Consider the following 21,240-nt stretch of genomic DNA (forward strand, 5'->3'; position numbering starts at 1 on the left):
TCTCCGTTCTCTTCTTCCTCCTGGGGGGGCGGGGGAGGTGGCACATCCGGGGTTCAGGGCTGGGTCCCAAGCAGGTCTGCTATGCAGACAATTGAGTTTCACTTCCTGTCAGTCCCAGAGCTGAGACAGGATGTCTGAGGGCACAGTGGGGGGCCTAGGGTTGGGTGGTCAACTGGAGCCACTTTAGGACTGATTCTTGCAGAAAGTACTCCTCAGATAGTAGAGGCAGGAACAATGCATTCCTCTAGTTTTTAAGAGACTTCATCTCACTTTTACCTTTAATCATCAGTAACAGGGTTATGAAAAGGAGATCCCGCAGGGCTGAAGCACGGTCGGTGAAAGAAGAGCAAGGGTTAAGGACGACAGTGTTGGAACACTTGCAATGACTATGTGTTGAATGCATATCAGTTTTTACACGAGTCTTTTTGAGATTTTCTGAGCTGGGCCTCTGGTGGAAGTCAGGAAGGTGGAGTATGGGAGAGAAGGCAAGCTGTGACCCCATAAAACTTCTGAAGCTTCATTTCAAAGCTTTAGTAAATTACTAGTCAGCCATTGCTCTCAGCTGGGTTTGTTTTTTTTTTTTAAGTGGGACATGCAGCCTAGTGTTGGAGGTGGTCACTTTTTTCTGTTGGACATTAATCTAGGCCCAAGTGGGTATCTGGAGGAAGATAAAACTGTTGATGAGGAAAAAACAACACGGTGGGTGGGGGAGGGCAGGGCAGACACCTGAGCAGAGGAGGGGAACCTGTAGCCGGCCCCTCCCAAGCTGCGGGGGAAACGAGTTTAGCAGGACTTAGCCCAGGAGGAACAAGAGCTGCCGAAAACAGCGGGGGCGGGAGAACATTTGGGTTCCTAAAGAAAAGGCAGACACGGGGCCGGGCAGGGCTGCAAAGGGAGCGACCGTACGGCTCAGATTATTGGCGTTTTGCCCGGAGTTGGATCCCCAGAGCACTTGAGACGTGGCCGAGGTTAATTAGACTACTAATTGGGTCCGCCCAGCAGCCTTCACCTCACCCTCTGACCCTGGGGCGAGCCCGAGGAGGCTCCCGGGTCGAAGGCCTGAGCAAACTTGGACCGTCGTCACTTCGCCGCCCGAGTCCCTGGGGCCGCCCCAGGGGCAGGGCCAGGTCCGGGCTGTCCGCCCCGCCCGCCCGCCGCGCCTTCTCAGCCGTATAAGTCGCCGGCAACCCTGTGGCTGCGGGGACAAATGACCGACAGGCAGCGCCCTCGGCCTTGCACGTCCCTCTCGCGCGTCTCTCTCGGGAGGGTTGAGCTGAGCGGCCAAGGGCAATCGGCGCGCGATTTCTACCTCCCCACCTTCCAAGAGAGGGTCAGTTGGGGTCTTGCGTTCGCCCCCAACACTGGTGCGCCCCGGTGCGTTCCCGGAGCTTGCCTCCCCCGCCCCGTACCCCCAGGCGGCTCTGGAACCTGGGCGCAGGCCAGGACCTGAATATCCTTCTTTTCCTCGTTTACTAGCCTTCCCCCTCCCCCGCCTTCTGGAGGCAGGTGGGCCTTGCCCCCTTTTCTCCCGCAGGTCCTAGACAGACGAAGACTGCCTGCAAGGGTAGGGGCTATGCCTCGGAACTCCTCTCGGCGTTCAGAGAACTGCTATATATGCAGCAGGCGCTCAATACTGGCATCAATGGCAGTAAAAGAGGCTACGGCTCTTATTTTATTTTAGTCTTCAGCTTCTTTCCGCCTCCTTCACTTCTGTCCACCAAATGGTGTACTCTCCCTTTAAGACTAAAATGGTGGCTTGTTACGATCTGGACTCCACTTCCGGTGGGGAGGGGGGCGGGACCCCAGCCCGCTCACGCCGGAAGTGGTTTGCGTTTTCAAGATGGCGACTCCCTATGTAACTGACGAGACCGGCGGTGAGTGCGGGAGTCGCGGAGCCGCTTCTCCCCGGGCTCTCGGGGCAGGGGTTCGGACTTAGAAAGGGGTCTGTGCCCCGCCCATACCGGGGCCCCTCCTTTGCCCCGCCCTCCGGACCGCCTTCCCCATTCATTCTCTCCTACGGGCTGTCACCTGCGCCCCCTTCTGGTCTCTTGTTTGGGGGTCTCCGCTTCCGGTCACCCAAGCCCTGGGGTCCTTCAGTGGTGGTCCTTGATCCAGGACCCTCACGGGCCCTTAGCTTTTCTCCAGCAGTTGGAGCTCCCATATCTCTTTTGGGTTCTTCAGCCTTGGGGGCGCCTGCACTCTCAATTCCCTCCAATTCCTGATCCCCCCTTTTCCCCTCCCCCATCTCTCAGTGTACCTGCTTTCTCTCCTACCAGAGCCCCGTTTAGATACTGTTTATTGAAGATATATCTGTTGGAGACCTCCTCATTGCTACATAGTTCTTTTTCCACTCTTCCTCATCTTAGTTGTTGGGTCACTGAGGTCCAGAGGTGTGAGGGGAAGAGGAACCTAATACAACTTTCAGCTGGAGTTCTCTCCTTGATGACACCACCCGCCACCCTTCGGTACCTTCTCTGGTGATGGTGATAAGAGTTGAGGGCTCTGAGGTGGTAGAAGGTAAACGAGAAGGTGTCTAGTGGCCTCTGAAGTCCTCTGACAAGTTTATAGAACCCACTGTTTCTTCTGGTCAGAGAAGATGTTCCAACCTGGCTGATTGAGATGCTGAAGTGTCTGCTATGTATGTGAGGTTGATACGTTGAAAACTGGGAATCAAGATTTTCATTTTTTCTGTGCCCCGTCCTCATCTCTTCATCTTTAGGGAAAATGTGCGTATCTATTCAGTGACAGTCGAATAAGATAGTATATGTGAAAGCGATTTATAAAATGCTGTGCAAGGCAAGGAGTTACTGTTTTTTGTAGTCCTCATTGTGTATTTGTATTCTATAGAAGTGAGTGTGTGTGTGTACTTTGGTACATGCAGTCTGTTTTAAAATATACCTTTTATTCCTCTTGCTTTTCTTGTTTTCCATGTTACTTCTCAACCCACCTCTAATATGGTATCTAATGACAACCCAAGTCTCTGCTACTTCTCTGCAACATCACTTTTCAAAGTGGTACAACTTCTCTTGCTCTCTACATAGTAGGTACTTCTTCAATTTGCCTCTTTTGATGTGTGCTTTGAAAATATTACTCATTGTGCAGTACATTTCTACTTATTAACTTTTCTTTAAACTGATTTAATGAAAATTCAGATATGACATCTCACCTTACCCTCCCACGAGGCGTCTTCTGTTCTCATGTGACCGTGTAGAAGAGGAGGAGTCACAGCTGTTTTGCTTTCCCTTGCTGTTTCCAGGTCTTGATCTACCCCTGTCACTGTCATTCTGGAAGATGTTGCCATGTAATTGTGGCATTTTCTCTAAAACTTCAGGGCCAACGTCCGCTGCCCACAAGGACGAGACGTATCATATCGTTCCATTCTGTTTCTGAGTGTCTCCACTCAGCATCTATGGGACACTTAAGGACGCACATTTATTATTTATTTGGCTGCATCCACACAGGGGGGGTTTTGTTGTGTCATGTAAAATCTTCCGTTGGGTCACGCAGACTTAGTTCCCCTACCAGGGATTGAACCTGTGTCCTCTGCATTGCAAGGCGGACTTTTAACCCCTAGACCAACAGGGAAGTCCCTGCAATACTTTTATAATTCCTCAACGTGAGATTATTGATTTTCCTTTGAATTTTCAAGCCAGCTACACATCAGAACCACTGCCATCTGGACCTGCTACATATCTTACCTCACAGACCACCACCAGCGCCAGAGCTCCCCATCCCTTGTTTCAGCTTCCTGACTCAGTCACCTTTTTTACTTCCACAAACCCATAGAGTCAGCTTTTTGCGCTCCTTAGTTTCTCTGGTCCTTGACCTCTTTTCCATTTCATTTCATTGAGTCTACCAGCACCTTTATGACTACTGTTTCTTTTTTTTTTTTTAGTTTTTGAAAAATTAACTAATTTTTGGTTGAGCCGGGTCTCTTGTTGCGCATGGCGTTCTCTCGCTGGGAGCAGGGGTTCCTCTTCGGCGCTCGGGCTTCTCCTTGTGGTGGAGCACAGGCTCTGCACACAGGCGCCAGAGGCTGGCAGCACTCGGGCTCTGTAGTCGGGCCACGTGCGCTTGGTTGCTGGCCATCACGTGGGATTTTCCTGGACCAGGGATCCAACTGCTGTCCCTCGCACTGGCAGATGGACTCTTATCCACTGCGCCACCGGGGAAGTCTCCACGGTGACTACTTGTGATGCTGCCCTGATGGACCTCTATGACCAGTCACTATCCTCATTGCTTTCTTCATTCATTTTGATCTTCTGTACTAAGCAAGCACTTCTGTTATCTTGAATCATACCCATCAAATTTTTTCTTGGCTTCTGCTTCTAGGCCACAGCGCATGGCTAGAGAAAAGGCATGGACTGTAGCACATTCGGTATAATATAACAATGTTAACTTCTGCCAAGGTCATGGATTTTCTCCAATTCTTCTATGAAAAAAAATTTTTTTTTTTTAATTTATTTGGCTGCTCCCAGTCTTTAGTTGTGGCATGCAGACTCTTAGTGGCAGCATGTGGATTCTAGTTTCCTGACCAGGGATCAAACCTGGGCCTTCTGCCTTAGGAACACAGAGTCTTAGCGGCTGGATTACCAGGGAAGTTGCATCCAGTTCTTCTTTCTCCATATGCTTACATCCTAACGTGGCTATTTCCCCTACCTTTCTCAGCTCTCTGTGACTTTCCCTTCTTGTGGCAAATGGCCTCACTTTCTATTTCATTGAGAAGTTAAGGTCTGTTATTTCTGTTTCCTTCCTGTTCATAGCCTGATTTGAATATCAGGTTCACACATACTATTTCCATTTCCTTACTGCTTACTTGTTCCTTAACTTTTTTTTTCTTTTTTGGCCTCACGGCTTTCGGAATCTTAGTTCCCTGACCAGGGATTGAACCCAGGTCACAGCAGTGAAAGTGCCGAATAAATCTCCTAACCACTGGCCTGCCAGGACGTTCCCTGTTCCTTAAGTCTTTGCAGTGGCTTCTTTCTAGCACCAACTTCTCTCCTGGGTTGTCAGTTCCCTTTTCTAATTGTTCACTGAGTAGCTTTTATTCTTGGATATACTGTCAGACCTTAAGTCCAGTCTGACCAAAATCATTATCAGTTTTTCCTTCCTTATTTCTGCTAAAGGCACCATTGTTCTAGCCAACCTAAGATGTACTTATTACATCATTTCTCTCTTTCTTTCTCCCTTTTTTAAATTTTAAATAGACTATTTTTAGAGCAGTTTTAGATTTATAGAAAAATTGAGAAAGTGATACAATTCCTATATACCTTAAACTCAGTTTCCCGTTATTAACATCATACATTAGTATGAGATCATTATTGCAGTTAATGAACCAGTATTCCAACCCACGGATCAAACACAGGTCTCCTGCATTGCAGGCGGAATCTTCATCAGCTGAGCCACCAGGGAAGACCAAGAATACTGGAGTGGGGAGCCTATCCCTTCTCTAGGGGATCTTCCCAACCCGGGAATCGAACTGGGGTCTCCTGCATTGCAGGCAGATTCTTTACCATCTGAGCTACCAGAGAAACATTATAAACTAAGGCCCATATATTACTCAGATTTTCTCAGTTTTTACCTTTTTTTTTTTCTGTTCCAGGATCCCTTATTAGATTTAGTTCTCATGTCACCCTCAGCTCTGAGAGATTCTCAGACTTTCCTTGTTTTTGATGACCTTGACAATTTTGAGGCGTATTGATCAGGTATTTTTGTAGGACTTCCTCTGTAGGAATTTGATGTTTTTGTCATGATTAGACCGGGATTAAGTGCTTTTTAGGGAAGGACCATAGAAGTAAAGTGACATTTTCATCATATCATATTGAAGTTACATAGTATCACATAGATTCTTTTTACTCTTGATAGTTACTGTGGTCTCCCGCCGAGGTGGTACTTGTAAGATTTCTCTGCTGTGAAGTCACTTTTGTCCCTTCTCCTTTCTGTTCTATACTCTTCAGAAGCAAGTCACTATCCACAGCCCACACTTAAAGAGTTACACTCCCTTCCTTAAGGATGTAATACTTACACACGTTGTTTGGAATTCATCTGCACAGGAGATTTTTCTCTTCTCCACCATATATTTATTCAGTAATTTATTGATGGACGGGAAAGCCTGGCATGTTGCAGTCCATGGGGTTGCAAAGAGTCAGACACAACTGAGTGACTGAACTGAACTGAATTTATTTGTTATCAATATGGACTTTGGGTTATTTTACTTATTTTACTGTTCAGCTGTTCCAGCTTTGAACATTGAGAGCTCTTTTAGTTGGCCCTGTGTCCCTTTGACATACCCTCATCAGTGTAGGTTTTTGTTGTTTTGGGTTTGTTTTTTTTTTTGGTTTTTTTTTTAGTGCTTCTTTTTTGGCACTAGAAGGTGCTCCAGGCTCATCTTGTATATTTCCTGTCCCAGACCTAAAATCGTCTGTTTCTTCAAGGAACCCTTGTTCTTTTTAAAGAATGATGTAGGAAACCAAGATCAGAGCACTAGATGTTTTTGTTATTATCAACAAATGTAGCTGGGGTGTTGTTTTCGCATTGTCTTTCAATCCCACCCCCCAATCAAAGTATCATTTTTCTCCTCCTGCTGCCATTACCATTATTCCATCTTCAATATTTGTTAACTATATGGCCTGGGAATTTTAAACCTAGGGAATCCAAGACTTAGTTTTCTTATCAGTGAAATAGGAATAGTAACTCCTACATTATAAGATTATTGTGAGAATTAGTTAACATTTAAATGAAATAACGTACATGTCTAGCACATAGAAAAGAAAGAAAGTGAAGTCGCTTGGTCAAGTCTGACTCTTTGTGACCCTATGGACTGTAGCCTACCAGGCTCTTCTGTCCATGGGATTTTCCAGGCAAGAATACTGGAGCGGATTGCCATTTCCTTCTCCAGGGGATCTTCCTGATTCAGGGATCAAACCTGGGTCTCCCACACTGTAAGCAGACGCTTTATACCGTCTGAGCCACCAGGGAACTCCTAAGAAAGCACTTAGGCCCTGAGGAAGCAGACGGCTGGTACCCTAGGAGCGGCTCTGTGACTGTTAGTTATGTGAGGTCGGGCTTAGAAGAGATTACACGTGCAGAGTGTCAAGCAGAGTACTTGGGTCAATCTAACTGTGATAGAATTCTAGTTTACTTTATCCTGCAGATACTGCCATGACTTCTAAGCAGTTGTTCTGCCTCTCTCTCTCTCTCTCTCTCTCTCTCTCTGTTCCCATTTGACACACGGTTACCAGATTACTGCTCAAGTGCAGTTTAATTATGTAATGTTCAGTATAATTTGTCAGCTGTTAAATTTGGCATATACCCTTCTGATCTTTATTTTTCTGTGCACTTTAAGAACATTTTTTAATCATACAGTATTTACGTTTTTATGTGTTACCTTTTCATTTAACCTCATGACAGAAATATTTTTCCTTGCTATTAAAATCTCTTTGTAAACATCTTTCAAAATACTGGCAGAGTGTTTTATTGTTTGAGCATGCACCCTCTCTTAACCTTTTTTCTGTTATTGGACTTCCAGATTGTTTATAGAATTTTTGTTACAATAAGTCGATGAATGTTTTTGTCTGCATTTAGGATTTTTTCTTAGGATAGATTTCTCAGAGATAGACTTACTGGATTAGAGGGTACAAACTATTTATTTTTAATTAATTATAGAATTCATATTGATTATAGAAAACTTGGAAAATATTTTCATAACTAGTGTTAAGTATAAGTCACATGCATGTTTGGCAATTCCAAGATGACTACAGTTAATGTTTCCTTTTAGTTTTTCTTTCTATGCACATATAAAGCATTCTCTGTTTAACATAATTTGGATCATACTGAATGGCTATGCTTTCCAGGATGTAGCTCTCAGAACACTTAGTAGTCCTCTGAGATGTGCCATAAAATAAAAGGCTAAAATAAAAATAAGGTTCCTGTGGTCAAATTTGGGAAACACTGTAAACCATATTCCCATCAGAATATTCACATGAGTAAGAACATAATGTGTTTAAGTCTTTGTTGATAAGAACAAAAAAAATTTTTTTCCTGTGTTTAACCCATAATTTCTCAAACTTAACAAATTTTGGGGGGTAACCCTTGTTAATATCTTACAAAAGTAGTGTTATATATAACGATATTTTATGGAAATGCTGCTAAATGTTAGGACTACTTTATTCTCTTGCTTAGATTGCTTTCTAAAGGATTTTACCATTGACAATATGTGAAAATACTGGTTTCAGCACTTTTTTGACTACATTGGAATTCTCATCTTTAAAAATTCTACTGCTAAAAAAAAAATTCTACTGCTTTGATAGGTTAAAATAATACTTTATTCTTTTAATTTTTAATTCCTTTGATTACTGGTGAGGTTGAACTTTCTGGTATTCTTTTTTACTTATAACACAATAGTAGTGTAAAAAGCATAGCCTTCAGAACCCACAGCTTGGATTCGAATTCTGCAGTTTCCTGACATTGTAACTTTGGGCAAATTAATATAAATACTGAATGTTTATATTAATTGGCATGAAGCAAGCACTCAATAAAGGGTAGCTGCTATTATCTTTTTGGAATTGGCTATCAAATTAACATACAGCCTGTTTGCTCTTACATTAGAGATATTCCTCTGGTATGAGCACAAACCACTTTTCAACACAGTATCATCACATACTATTCTTGTGAAAGTCGCTCAGTTGTGTCTGACTGTTTGTGACCCCGTGGACTATCCATGGAATTCTCCACGCCAGAATACTGGAGTGGGTAGCCTTTCCCTTCTCCAGGGGATCTTCCCAACCCAGGGGTCGAACCCAGGTCTCCCGCATTGCAGGCGGATTCCTTACCAGCTGAGCCACAAGGGAAGCCCGTCACACACCATGTCTCTGCGTAACTCCCCCAGTAACACTGAGCGGTGTGGTGTAAAGCGGGGAGATGGCGGTGTGCTGGTGTGTGAGCTGCAGATCCGTAAGCTGATAGGTGATCACATCAGAACTGAGGTCAGATTGCACGTATTAATACATGCTGCCTGTGTGATCTTAATCATATCTTGGATCTCTTGAGGACTTTGTTTCCTCAGCTGTAGATGATGATAATCTACTTACTGTGTAGAATCAGTGCAGTAGTATATGTAAAATTCCTGGTGTATTGTGGCCACTTACTAATGTTCTTTCCTAATTGTTCTCAACGTACTGTGAGTTTTACACTGCCATCATTTTTTTTTTTTTTTTAATTGTGTTGCTTTGGGGACTTCCTTGGTTGTCCAATGGCTAAGAGTCCGAGTTCCCAATGGAGGGGCCCCGTGTTCGATCCCTGGTCAGTGAATTAGATCCCACATGCCACAGCTGAAATCCAGCTCTGTCAGATAAATAAATACTTGAAAAAATTGTGTTGCTTTTGAAAGGTTCTCTTATTGATTTACTCACGTTTGTTTATTTGGCTGCACTGGGTCTTGGTTGCAGCTTTCAAACGCTTAGGTGTGGCATGTGGGATCTGTTTCCCTGAACAGGGACCAGACTTGTGTCCTCTGCATCGGGAGTGCAGAGGATCGGCCACTGGACCACCAGAGAAGTCCCTACACTGCCGTAGTTTCGCTTGTTGTTATTCTTAGAATGCCCTTTCTTTCTCTGCCTACACAATTATCAGCCACTGATTTACTATTGTTATTATTAACTACTATTACATAGTCTTTGAGGTCAAGTCCCTGAGGTTTTCCTAATTTTGTGTCACCTTCCCCCATCAAATAGGGTGTGGTTATTTATTCTCTTGAAGTCTCCTATTAATATGTATCAGTGTCTCTCAGGGATGCCTAAAACATTCATATATATCTATATCTATGTATTTTTGGCAGAACCATGCAGCATATGGGATCTTAGTTCCCCAACCAGAGATCAAATCCATGACCCCTGCTTGGGAGAGTGGAGTCTTAACCACCAGACCTCCAGGGAAGTCCCAAGACATTTATATTTTTATCTTATTCTTTGTTTACCTAACTTGTCCACCCTTCTCCTTACATAAACTGTAAATTTCTTGAAAGTGGGGGCCAATTTACTGATCTTGATAATTTCCATAGCATTTAGTAGAGGATTTTTCTCATAGGAGGCTTTCAATAAATGTTTACTGCATTTAATTAATTTGTAGTCTGACTTCTGACCACTTTACTTTTCTGAAGTTGTATTCTTTAACATAATTAGGGATTTCCAAATTGCCAAAATCAATAACCTTTTTCTTCTCAGTTCTTCTTTTCCTTAATCCCTTTGTAGTATTTAATACTGTTAATCACCTGGCCTAACCTCAGACCCTTGGTCTCCATGCAATAGTCCTGTCCCAGTCTTTCTTTTCTGGGATTACTTCCTGGTGCTGCTGACACCTTTTCTTTCTTGAGGGAAATAATCAGGACTGTTTTTCTGGAGTCACTCCTCCAAACCAGGTCTTCTCTTTTAATATTCTATGTTAGGAACCTTACCTGAATCTTAAAATTGGTGGCCCCGAGGTCATCCTCAGGCTCAGATCTGTAACCCTGATCTTAACTTTGAAGCAGGCACCAGGGCTTTGACACACCTTTAACAGTCACTTCCATGTCACCCCTTGGAGTTCTTTGAAGCCTTCTGTGTCGTATCTTCACTGTCTTCCTGCCACCCTGAAAACTAGGCCCTTTTCAATTTAAGGAAACAGATTGAGGATTACGAAATAGGAGATGTGAGGAAATAACAAAATGTACAAGGTTCTGAGGGTAGCAGTCTCTAACCTCTTTGTTTTTGGTTCTCTCAAAGATGCCTCCTGAGGGCACTGTTGCAGTCCAGTGGTTAAGACGCTGCACTTCCACTGCAGGGGGTCTGAGTTTGATCCCTGGTAAGGGAACTAGATCCACATACCACAACTAAGACCCACGAAGCCAAATTAAATAAATAAAAGTAAATAAATACTTAAAAAAAAGAAAAGATGCTACCTAAGAATCTTGATAATTCTGCCCATGGTTTTTATTTCTAGGTTTAGGAATCTGTAAATCTCTCGTTCCTTTTTGACTTTACCTTTGAAAGATCCCCTGGAGAAGGGGAAGACTGCCCACTCCAGTATTCTGGGCTAAAGAATTCCATGGCTGTGTAGTCCACGGAGTCGCAAAGAGTCGGACACTTCACTTCACTTGGATACCATCAAGGCCAGAGAGTGAAACCAAAGATAACATAAAATAGGTGCTCCGTTGTGATAATGGGCTGTTTGTATCTCCAAGGGTTTCCAGTTAGGACGGCTGTTCAAGAAGTTTCTGTCTCTCTCTTTTCTCACATTCCATCTTTACTAGTCTTAAGCCTTCAACTGTAATCTCTATGCAGTTTACTTAAATGTATGTTTCCAGCTGTCTCTCCTTAATTCCTTGTAAAAACACTGTCTGTCTAGAGTCGAATTAGTCATTCACAAAACTGTCTTCTCCTTTGGATTTTCTGTATATCAGTAGTTTATATTCTTCTCCAAATTGCCCACATTCAAGAGTGATATTGCAGTTAGTTCGTGTTCTTACCTTCTTTTTCATTAGAATGAATGCTCCAAGAAGGCAAGACCCTTGCTTGCTTTATTTATTCATTGTTGTATCCCTAGCTCCTGTTACAGTGCCTGCCACAACAGCAGGTACCCAATAAACATTTAAAATCCACGTGTGAAGAATGTTATTACTGTGTGCCTGTGTACCCACAGATATGTTGTGAAAAATACGAGAAAACGTGAAAAGCACCAGATTAAATCCACTGTAGTGAAATGATTTCCTCTCATTCAAAGGTTGGCAGTCTTCAGATCCTGTCTTACTCTTTATAATAAATTTTTCTTTCATTTTCTTTTCAACATCCATACAGACCATTGAAATCAAGTCTTCTCACATTGCAAGTGTTGTTTTTTTCCCCTCTGCCTTTAGTTTATGTTACACATTTTCAGGGTAATCTTCTTAAAGCACTGCTTTGAGCAGATCATCTCCACTCCCTTAATGGCCTGCATTGTTCTCTCACATTAGGAAGCTGGAGTTCAAGCTCAAGAGGAGGTGGATATCTTTCATATTCTGACTGACTGACTTCTAGTCTCTTCCCATTACATGTGTTTTTTGCCCAAAATATGCTGGATTCTTACTGTTCCCTAATATGATATTTAGATTTATTTATTTATTTGAATTGATTTGAATTTGAACTGATTACAGTCTTCCATGGTTCAGGCCCTGTGCTTCAAAGATCAAAGGCAAAGTTTCTGCTCTCAAGCAAGCAAACAAATCATGTTAAACAGTAGATCCTGATAAAAGGCCAAAACAGGTGCTGTGGGTGCACAAAGGGCAACTTCTAAATGGGTTTGGGATGGAAAGGTCAGGAAAGACTTCACTGAGGAGTTTATACTTGAACTTGACCTTTAAAGACCAGTTCAGTTCAGTGCTCAGTCCTGTCAGACTCTTCGCGACCCCATGAACCGCAACACACCAGGCCTCCCTGTCCACCACCAACTCCCGGAGTTTACCCAAACCCATGCCCATCAAGTCGGTGATACCATCCAGCCATCTCATCCTCTGTTGTCCCCTTCTCCTCCTGCCCCCAATCCCTCCCAGCATCAGGGTCTTTTCCAATGAGTCAACTCTTCACATCAGGTGGCCAAAGTATTGGAGTTTCAGCTTCAGCATCAGTCCTTCAAATGAACACCCAGGACTTATCTCCTTCAGGATGGACTGGTTGGATCTCCTTGCAGTCCAAGGGACTCTCAAGAGTCTTCTCCAACACCACAGTTCAAAAGCATCAGTTTTTTGGCACTCAGCTTTCTTTATAGTCCAACTCTCACATCCATACATGACCACTGGAAAAACCATAGCCTTGACTAGATGGACCTTTGTTGGCAAAGTGATGTCTCTGCTTTTTAATACTCTGTCTAGGTTGGTCATAACTTTCCTTCCACGGAGTAAGCATCTCCTAATTTCATGGCTGCAATCACCATCTGCAGTGATTTTGGAGCCCAGAAAAATTTAAAGACCAGTAGTCATTAAGAATAAAGAAAAGTCTATTCCAACCCAAAGGAAGAGCATAGAGAATAAAGGCATGGGGGAGATTTGTGACTATTTCCGTGGCTAGAGCAGGGAGTGGCTTAGAGGCTGGAGACTGGCTGGACCAGGGTCAAGGCTTTTGTGTGTGGTTTCATGTCCATCCAAATACCCTGAGGGAAACGAATCCAGGAAGAAGCTTAGGTAGGTGAATGACTAGAATAACTTGTCCCTTTGTTTATGTTGTCCTATAAGCCTGAAATACTTCCCTTTCTTCTCTTTCCTCATAACCTCACCCCTACCCCCACTTGTCTAAATCCTGCTTGTCTTCCCAAGATCACAAAGTTGCTTTGTCCTACATAAAAATCTTTGTAAGTCACCTGGTCAAAAATAATTTCACCCTCCTTTGTGTACTCATTCTTTAAGCCATTTAGATCTGAAACCCAAAATGAGATTTTTAAAAACCCACAATATAACAACATTAATGGGAATTTTTCAAAGGAAAAGTTATTCATAATCCAGTCACCAAACATAGCTTTTCATATTGCACATTCTTTTTGTAATTTATGAATCTAACATTTAATATTAGAAATACTATATATATGTTTTACATTCCATTACATCATATTAATGATTAAAATTACCATTTTTTACTGGCTGTATTGTAAACCATTCCTATATAACTGGATGCGGTTTGTTTTTAATTTTTTGCTATTTATAAATACTGCCATGATTTCATGACTACTGTCTCTTTTTTCTTTGTTTTTTCCAGTTGGGACTGTTTCCTCTTGCTACATTTCCGAGATTGGGATTAGGAAGCGGAGTGTGTTCTTTGACTTTAGAGCTCTTTGCCCCTCCCCCGTCAGTGAATTGCCGAGTGCTGGTGTGTCTTTGATAAAACATCTGGCATCGTTCTCTTCCTTTCCTTTTTCAGCCAGTTCTCATGCCAGGATTACTGCGGTCTTTTTTTCCTAACTGATTTCCCCAGTTTCCAATGTTTTCCCTTAACAATTCATCTTTTCATCATGCCAGATTAATTGCCCTAAAACTCTGCATTGGATAAAAGATTCATTCATTTGACAGCTATTTAGTGAATGCATGCCATGTGCCAGATATTAAACTCCTTAACTGGCACTTTGAAGTCTGAACATTCTCTCATTTACTTTACATCAGCCCTGATTCAGCCAGGCTGGTCTAGTCGCCATCTCCTGCCCAGGCCCTGTACACTGCCGTGTTGGAAATTTGGTTTAGAGTAGACTTCTGTTTAGAATCCGTTCTCATCCCACTTTGATTTGCTTTAGTTGGGTTCTCTCTCCCAGCCCAGCTCCAGCCTCCACCCTCTCTCTGTGGAGCCTCTGTCCCCTCGTTGTGGAGTTTTTGTTTTTGTCTCTGAGCTATTGGAGCAGGCAGTGTGCTCAGTGTCCCTCTTTATTGACCGATAAACTCCAAATTCCTTGACCTTGTTTTTAAGACTTTCTGAGATATGGCCCTATTTTTAATTTTCAGCGTAGCTTTGTATTCCCCAGCAGGAACTGTCTGGTTCTCCTGTACGCCTCTGTTTTCTGTTCTTTGCATCCCCACAGTCCAAGCCTTTCTTGGCTCATGTTTGTTCTTTCTCCATCCCCCCTACCTGTGAAGTCTTACCCATTTTTCTTTCACAATTTTTGGTTTTAGTTTATTAATGATATTTGCATTATGAACACAGATAACTTGTGTAATCCATGTGGGAGGCTCTAGACTTGACTTTTTATTTTTTTAATCATTTTTACTTTCTTGCTTCCCCTTTTTAAAACAGAAGTTATAGTAAAAAAAAAAAAAAAACACCACGTGTAACACAAGATATAAATACGTGTTTTTAAAACTTACGTTATTAAAGGTTAATGGTTTCTACCACCTCTTGTCCCAGGTTATCCCTCTTGAGGTCACCAGCATTAAAGTCTTGATAGTCTTGGTATGTGTCCTCCACACCTCACCGCTGTCCCTACGCACAAACCCCACGGGCCTCTGAGTGCCTGTCCTTGCCCCCACAGGAATGGGGGCCTCCTCTACACCAGCACTTCTCAAAATGTTGTCCAGGAGCCTTGGAGATTCCCTAAGACCCTTTCCACTGGTCTACCAGCACAGCTATTTTGATAATATACTAAGATGCTATTTGCCTCTTTGCCTGGGTTGAGGGTACAGAAGGCATGGTGGGTAAAACTGTGACCCTTCAGCACTAATCAGGGTGGCGGGACCAACACTGTACTCGTCACTGTTCCTCACTGCCACATGCTTATAATAAATAATGCCAGTGTCACTTAAGAATGTCCTCATGATGCAATAAAAATTATTAATTTTGGACTTGCCTAGCGGTGCAGTGGTTAAAACACGCTCCCGCTGTAGGGAGCACAGGTTTGATCGCTGGTCAGAAAACTAAGATCCCGCATGCCCAGAGGCATGGCCAAAAATTTTTTTTATTTCAAAAGTTTAAAAATTATTAATTTGATTAAACCCTGGCTGGCTCTTAAATGCACATCTTTTTATCTATTATTTTTCCAGAATTATTGAGGTATGACATAAAACATTATGTACAGTGTTATAGGTGTACAATGCAGTGATTTGATACACTACATACGTTGTGAAAGCTTTACCACAATAAGGTCAGTTAACAGTTGGACACATACTTACCGTTACCTCTCATACTTACCGTTACCTCTCATAATGACCGTTACCTCTCATACTTACCGTTACCTCTCATACTTACCGTTACCTCTCATAATGACCGTTACCTCTCATACTTACCGTTACCTCTCATACTTACCGTTACCTCTCATAATGACCGTTACCTCTCATACTTACCGTTACCTCTCATAATGACCGTTACCTCTCATACTTACCGTTACCTCTCATAATGACCGTTACCTCTCATACTTACCGTTACCTCTCATAATGACCGTTACCTCTCATAATGACTGTTACCTCTCATAATGACCGTTACCTCTCATACTTACCGTTACCTCTCATAATGACCGTTACCTCTCATACTTACCGTTACCTCTCATAATGACCGTTACCTCTCATACTGACCGTTACCTCTCATACTTACCGTTACCTCTCATACTGACCGTTACCTCTCATACTTACCGTTACCTCTCATAATGACCGTTACCTCTCATACTTACCGTTACCTCTCATAATGACCGTTACCTCTCATACTTACCGTTACCTCTCATACTTACCGTTACCTCTCATAATGACCGTTACCTCTCATACTTACCGTTACCTCTCATACTTACCGTTACCTCTCATACTTACCGTTACCTCTCATACTTACCGTTACCTCTCATAATGACCGTTTCATTGATTTATGGTGAGAGCATGGAAACTCTTCACAGCCACTTTCGAGTATATAACTCAGTTTCGCTGTCTGTAGTCACCATGCTGTACCTGATAGCCCCAGAACTTATTCACCCGTAACTGAAAATTACACCTCTCGTTGCTGTTCCCTGTGAGCTGAACGGGGAGGAGACTCGAAGCCCTGCTGCCCGCTGAAGGGACATGATGTCTCAGGAAACAGCACTGGCGCAGCGGTCCAGCTTGCGAGCTAAACCAGCCGCCTTTTCATGGAACTCTGTTCTGCTTGAAAGAAAGACTGACAGACTATAGTTCAGACCTGAGCATCTGATTGGCATTTTCCTGTAAATGAAAGAAGTGAGCCTGTTGTTTCATGGAAATCAACTGACAGTGCTTATTGCCAGTGATAAAATTCAAGCCGTCAAGTGGAAATTAGAATTTTGGAAAACTTGTATCTGCCACTATGAGCAAAACAGCTTCACAGTAAAGAGTTTTCTGATAACATTAATGGCTATGATTTAAAAAAAAAGTCATCATGAAATGTATAATATTACAAAATAAGAGTGTATGGGAGATTCTGAAACAAAAAAGTTTGAGGATCTCTACATATTAGCCTGCAGCTTGCATTTTCACTTAGTATATCATGGATACCATTCAAGGTCAGTTCATTTGTATCTAACTTTTTTTTTTAATAACATGGTGTTATATCCTGCGATGACCTACATCTATTTGGTCACTCATCTGTTGATGGCCATTCAAGTTGCTTTCAGCTTTTTGCTAATTTAAATAATATAGCAAGATTCTTATAATGTGAGCATCCTTTGCATATAGCCTTGTGTGCTGGTCCTTTTATATCTACAGTATGGATTCCTGAAAGTTGACCAATGTTTTTAACCATCCACCATAGTAAAACTTCTTTTCTATAACATCTCTGGTTATTTTCCCTCTTAGGATTCTTGTTTTTGCCTTTTCTGGCTTCTTATTCATGTACTGTCTTTTGATGTCCTCATGTCGCTTGTGTTTTTTTAAACTTCCTCTGTGTCTGCCCTGTCTTGCCAACTAGATTATAAAGATAGAAACTCCCTGAGGGCAGGAATGGTGTGTTATACAGGGTATAGGCACTCAGTAAATAGAGAGTAAAGGTTGATATGAGAAAAGAAGGCCTTAATGGGTGCATTAGGTGGAAAGGACTGGGGGAAACTGTGCACTCATGCATTCTTTCATCTTGGGAACTATTTGAAAATTAAGAGTAACTGTCCAACTTAATTCTCCCATTTCAGGCAAGTACATCGCTTCAACACAGCGACCTGACGGGACCTGGCGAAAGCAGCGGAGGGTGAAAGAAGGCTATGTGCCCCAGGAGGAGGTCCCAGTGTGAGTGGCTAGGCATGAGGCGGGGGTATTTAATGGGCCCCATACAGCAAGAAAGAACATGTGAATTTCCTGGTCCCAAGATCCTAAGAAATGGAAGGAGGGGCTGGGATTCAGGGGTGAGTGAGGGATGAGTAACCAGGTGACTGACTAGTCCCGTCTCTAGGGCCTCTGATCAGCAGAGGCTGTAAGTGGCTTTCAGAGATCCAGGGCTTTAGGGCTGACATGTGTGTTAGTCACTTGGTCTGACGCTTTGTGACCCCGTGGACTGTAGCCCGCCAGGCTCCTCTGTCCACAGGATTTCCCAGGCAAGAATACTGGAGTGGACTGCCATTCCCTTCTCCAAAGGATCATCCTGAGTCTCCTGCATTGCAGGAGCCCCCAAAACCTAGGGACCCTCCAATCTGCAGAGCTGAGGAAAGTCGGGGAGGGCCTGGAGGGAGAGGAAGGCAGCAGGAAAATGAAAAGGGTGATGTAAATTATGAGGCTGGGAAAAGAACCCGAAAAGTCAGTGATTCTTTGACACTGTTCCCCACAGGTATGAGAACAAGTATGTGAAGTTTTTCAAGAGTAAACCAGAATTGCCCCCTGGCCTGAGCCCAGAGGCCACTGCCTCCGTCACCGCATCCAGGCCCGAAGGCGGTGAGCCCGCCCTCTCCAAGACCGCCAAACGCAACCTGAAGCGGAAGGAGAAGAGGCGGCAGCAGCAAGAGAAAGGGGAGGCGGAGGCCTTGAGCCGGACTCTTGAGAAGGTGTCCCTGGGAGAGACAGCCCAGGTCCCCAGTGCCCCACAGGCCTCCCGGGCAGCGCCTACGGCCGCCTCAGACCAGCCCGACTCAGCTGCCACCACTGAGAAGGCCAAGAAGATAAAGAACCTAAAGAAGAAGCTTCGGCAGGTGGAAGAGCTCCAGCAGCGGATCCAGGCTGGAGAGATCAGCCAGCCCAGCAAAGAGCAGCTGGAGAAGCTAGCGAGGAGGAGGGCGTTGGAGGAGGAGCTTGAGGACTTGGAGCTGGGCCTGTGAGGCCCTGGGGATTAGGGGATGGACCGCAGAATAAACCGTGGGCTCTCTGGGGTCCTGGGGAGCGTGGGCAGCAGCAGCCGGCAGGGGTGTCCCCGGACTGGCTCACTTCCACTTCTCATGGCCCAACTCCGTCCTCCAGAGCCTAGCCTCTCCCTCATTCCTTCCCTTTTGTCCCTAACTCCTGTTTTTTTGGACTTCTCTCTCTCTCTCTCCTATCCCCAGTGTTCACGATCTCAGTGACTATCCCAGGTACCTTTGCTGCTGATTTGGGTGTCTTGTTTAAAAGAAAATTGGGTGGGTGGGAGTCTCTTGGAGAACTGAGGTTGAGGACTGGGGGAGCACGCCCAAGTCTTGGAGTCTTGGTTCCTGTTCACAGTGTTTATGGGTTATCTCCCCTTCCATCCCTCACCTCTTTTTTTTTTTTTTTTTTCCTTTTTTTAAAAAGAACAGAATAAACTCAAGTAGACAACATGTCTTGCTTTGTCTCTTTTCTTTTCAGCTTCTAGTAGTTGTTTTATCCTCTTCATTTGGGCACAGGAAGCTAAGTGTTCAGAGTAGTGTTCTTTTTTGCTTTTTAAAAATTACATGTATCACCAAATTAGCAACACTGACTTTGGTACATGTTTGTCAGACTTCAGTGGACAGAAATTAGTGTTATAATAAAATGTAACTTAGAACAAATTTAATTTGATATTAATTTGCATGTATTATCATTATTGTGCTGCCTAGCAATGGAGCCCTAGTATCTCCCTTACTCTTTATTTCTGAAAATCATCAATCAGGGATTGAGCCTGGCCCGCTGCAGTGAGAGCACCCAGTCCTAACCGCTGGAGCACCAGGGAAGTCCCAGGACAGCTCTTTTGAAGTTTTACCTTGTTAGATGCCACCCCAAGATGGCATTGTGGGGCAAATAAGAAGAGGAATTTACAGCCGAAATTAAGCTGTCACTTAATTTTCACATATCCTCTGATTTCCACACATTCACTTAGCCCAATCTTTCTAGCCAACTACCAGAATAGAAGGGAAGTCAGCCTTAATGAACTATCTGAAGAGTTCAAAAGTTCTTAACTGTTAAGGTCCCACTCAATCCGGCCTTATTTCTTGCCATTCCTTAACCCTGGTCAAATGGCTTCAATTCGCTGAACTACTTTCAGTTCATCGAATGAGCCATATTCTCTCTGAGCGTAGTCCTTTGTCCCTGATAGCTCCTCTGCCAAGAATATTCTTGCTGATCCCTTCTCTTTAATCAATTCTTTCTTAACCTCTGGATCTCTGCCTAAATGTTATCTTCCCTGGGAAGACTTCCGTTACCCTCAAATATTAATTTAGGGGTCTTTTTTTTTTCTGCATCCAGGATCTTAGTTCCCTGACCAGGAGCCAAGCCCATACCCCATGCAGTGGAAACCCAGAGTCTTAATCACCGGACCACCAGGGAAGTCCTCTAGGTGTCTTAATTTCCTTCCTTAACACTCCACCCTTAGTGTTTATAATGCCATTTATTACATTACGCTGTCACACTTATTTTCTTGTTAGCTGTCCTCCTCCTCATTAGATCATGCGCTCCTGGAGCATTAGGCTTGTGTTTATTATCGTTGCATCCCAATGCCTAATGTAGTGAATTCTCAAATATTTGGCTGAACGAATGAAGCCACAAGCCTTGTGGAGAAACAGAAGATGAGGGAAAATTTGTGCCTTGCACACCTGAGAGGTTAATGAGAACTTGACTGGCCACCTCAGTGTGAGACCAAAGCCCAAGTCCCCTTGTAAAGTGAAAGTGAAGTCACTCAGTCGTGTCCGACCCTTTGCGACCCTGTGGACTGTAGGCCACCAGGCTCCTCCGTCTGTGGGATTTCCCAGGCAAGAATACTGGAGTGGGTTGCCATTTCTTTCTCCAGCGGATCCTCCCAACCCAGGGATCAAACCCGGGTCTCCCGCATTGCAAGCAGACGCTTTAACCTCTGAGCCAAGGCCCCCACAGTTATGAAGATTTTAAATAAGATTTAATTAACTTATAAGTAGGTGTTTGATGATTTGTAAATTCATAGGTTACAGAGGAATCTATACTTTAAGAATTTTTTTTTTTGGCCATGCCACGTGGCTTGTGAAATCTCAGTTGCCTGAGCAGGGGTTGAACCCAGGCCATGACAGTGAGAGCCTGGACTCCTAACCACTAGGCAACCCAGAAAGTCCCTATGCTCTCAAAACTATTATTAGGGAGAGGCTATTTGCTTTGCAACAGGATTTCTCACAGTAAACCTTTAAATATCCTGGATCTTTGGTTTGGTTAAAGTTTATTTTGATTATTTGTTGGATCTTAATCATTGGGCTAGTTTAGAGAGAGGCAGTTATGAGCACAGTGTATTAATGTTGGTGCAAATGTAATTGTGGTTTTTGCATTGTTGAACTTTACTGTTTGATATTGGAATACATTCTTAAATAAATGTGGTTATGTTATAATCATGTTAATGTGCATTTCTCACTTTATATTTTTTTTGCTAATGACTTATTACTTGTTTATTTTATATATATTTT

At 43.4% G+C, this 21,240-nt stretch overlaps 1 protein-coding gene across 1 annotated transcript; it reads left to right on the top strand.

The window, feature by feature from the left end:
- The first annotated feature begins 1,800 nt into the window (after positions 1 to 1,800).
- On the top strand, positions 1,801 to 21,174 carry PYM1 (PYM homolog 1, exon junction complex associated factor). Its single transcript, XM_061132597.1, has 3 exons — positions 1,801 to 1,874; positions 17,596 to 17,689; positions 18,225 to 21,174. Exons 1-3 carry the CDS (start codon positions 1,841 to 1,843, stop codon positions 18,706 to 18,708), a joined length of 612 nt encoding a protein of 203 aa, XP_060988580.1. The 5' UTR covers positions 1,801 to 1,840; the 3' UTR covers positions 18,709 to 21,174.
- Positions 21,175 to 21,240: the final 66 nt, after the last annotated feature.

The sequence above is a fragment of the Dama dama genome, chromosome 3 (assembly GCF_033118175.1).
Source record: "Dama dama isolate Ldn47 chromosome 3, ASM3311817v1, whole genome shotgun sequence".
NCBI lineage: Eukaryota > Metazoa > Chordata > Mammalia > Artiodactyla > Cervidae > Dama > Dama dama.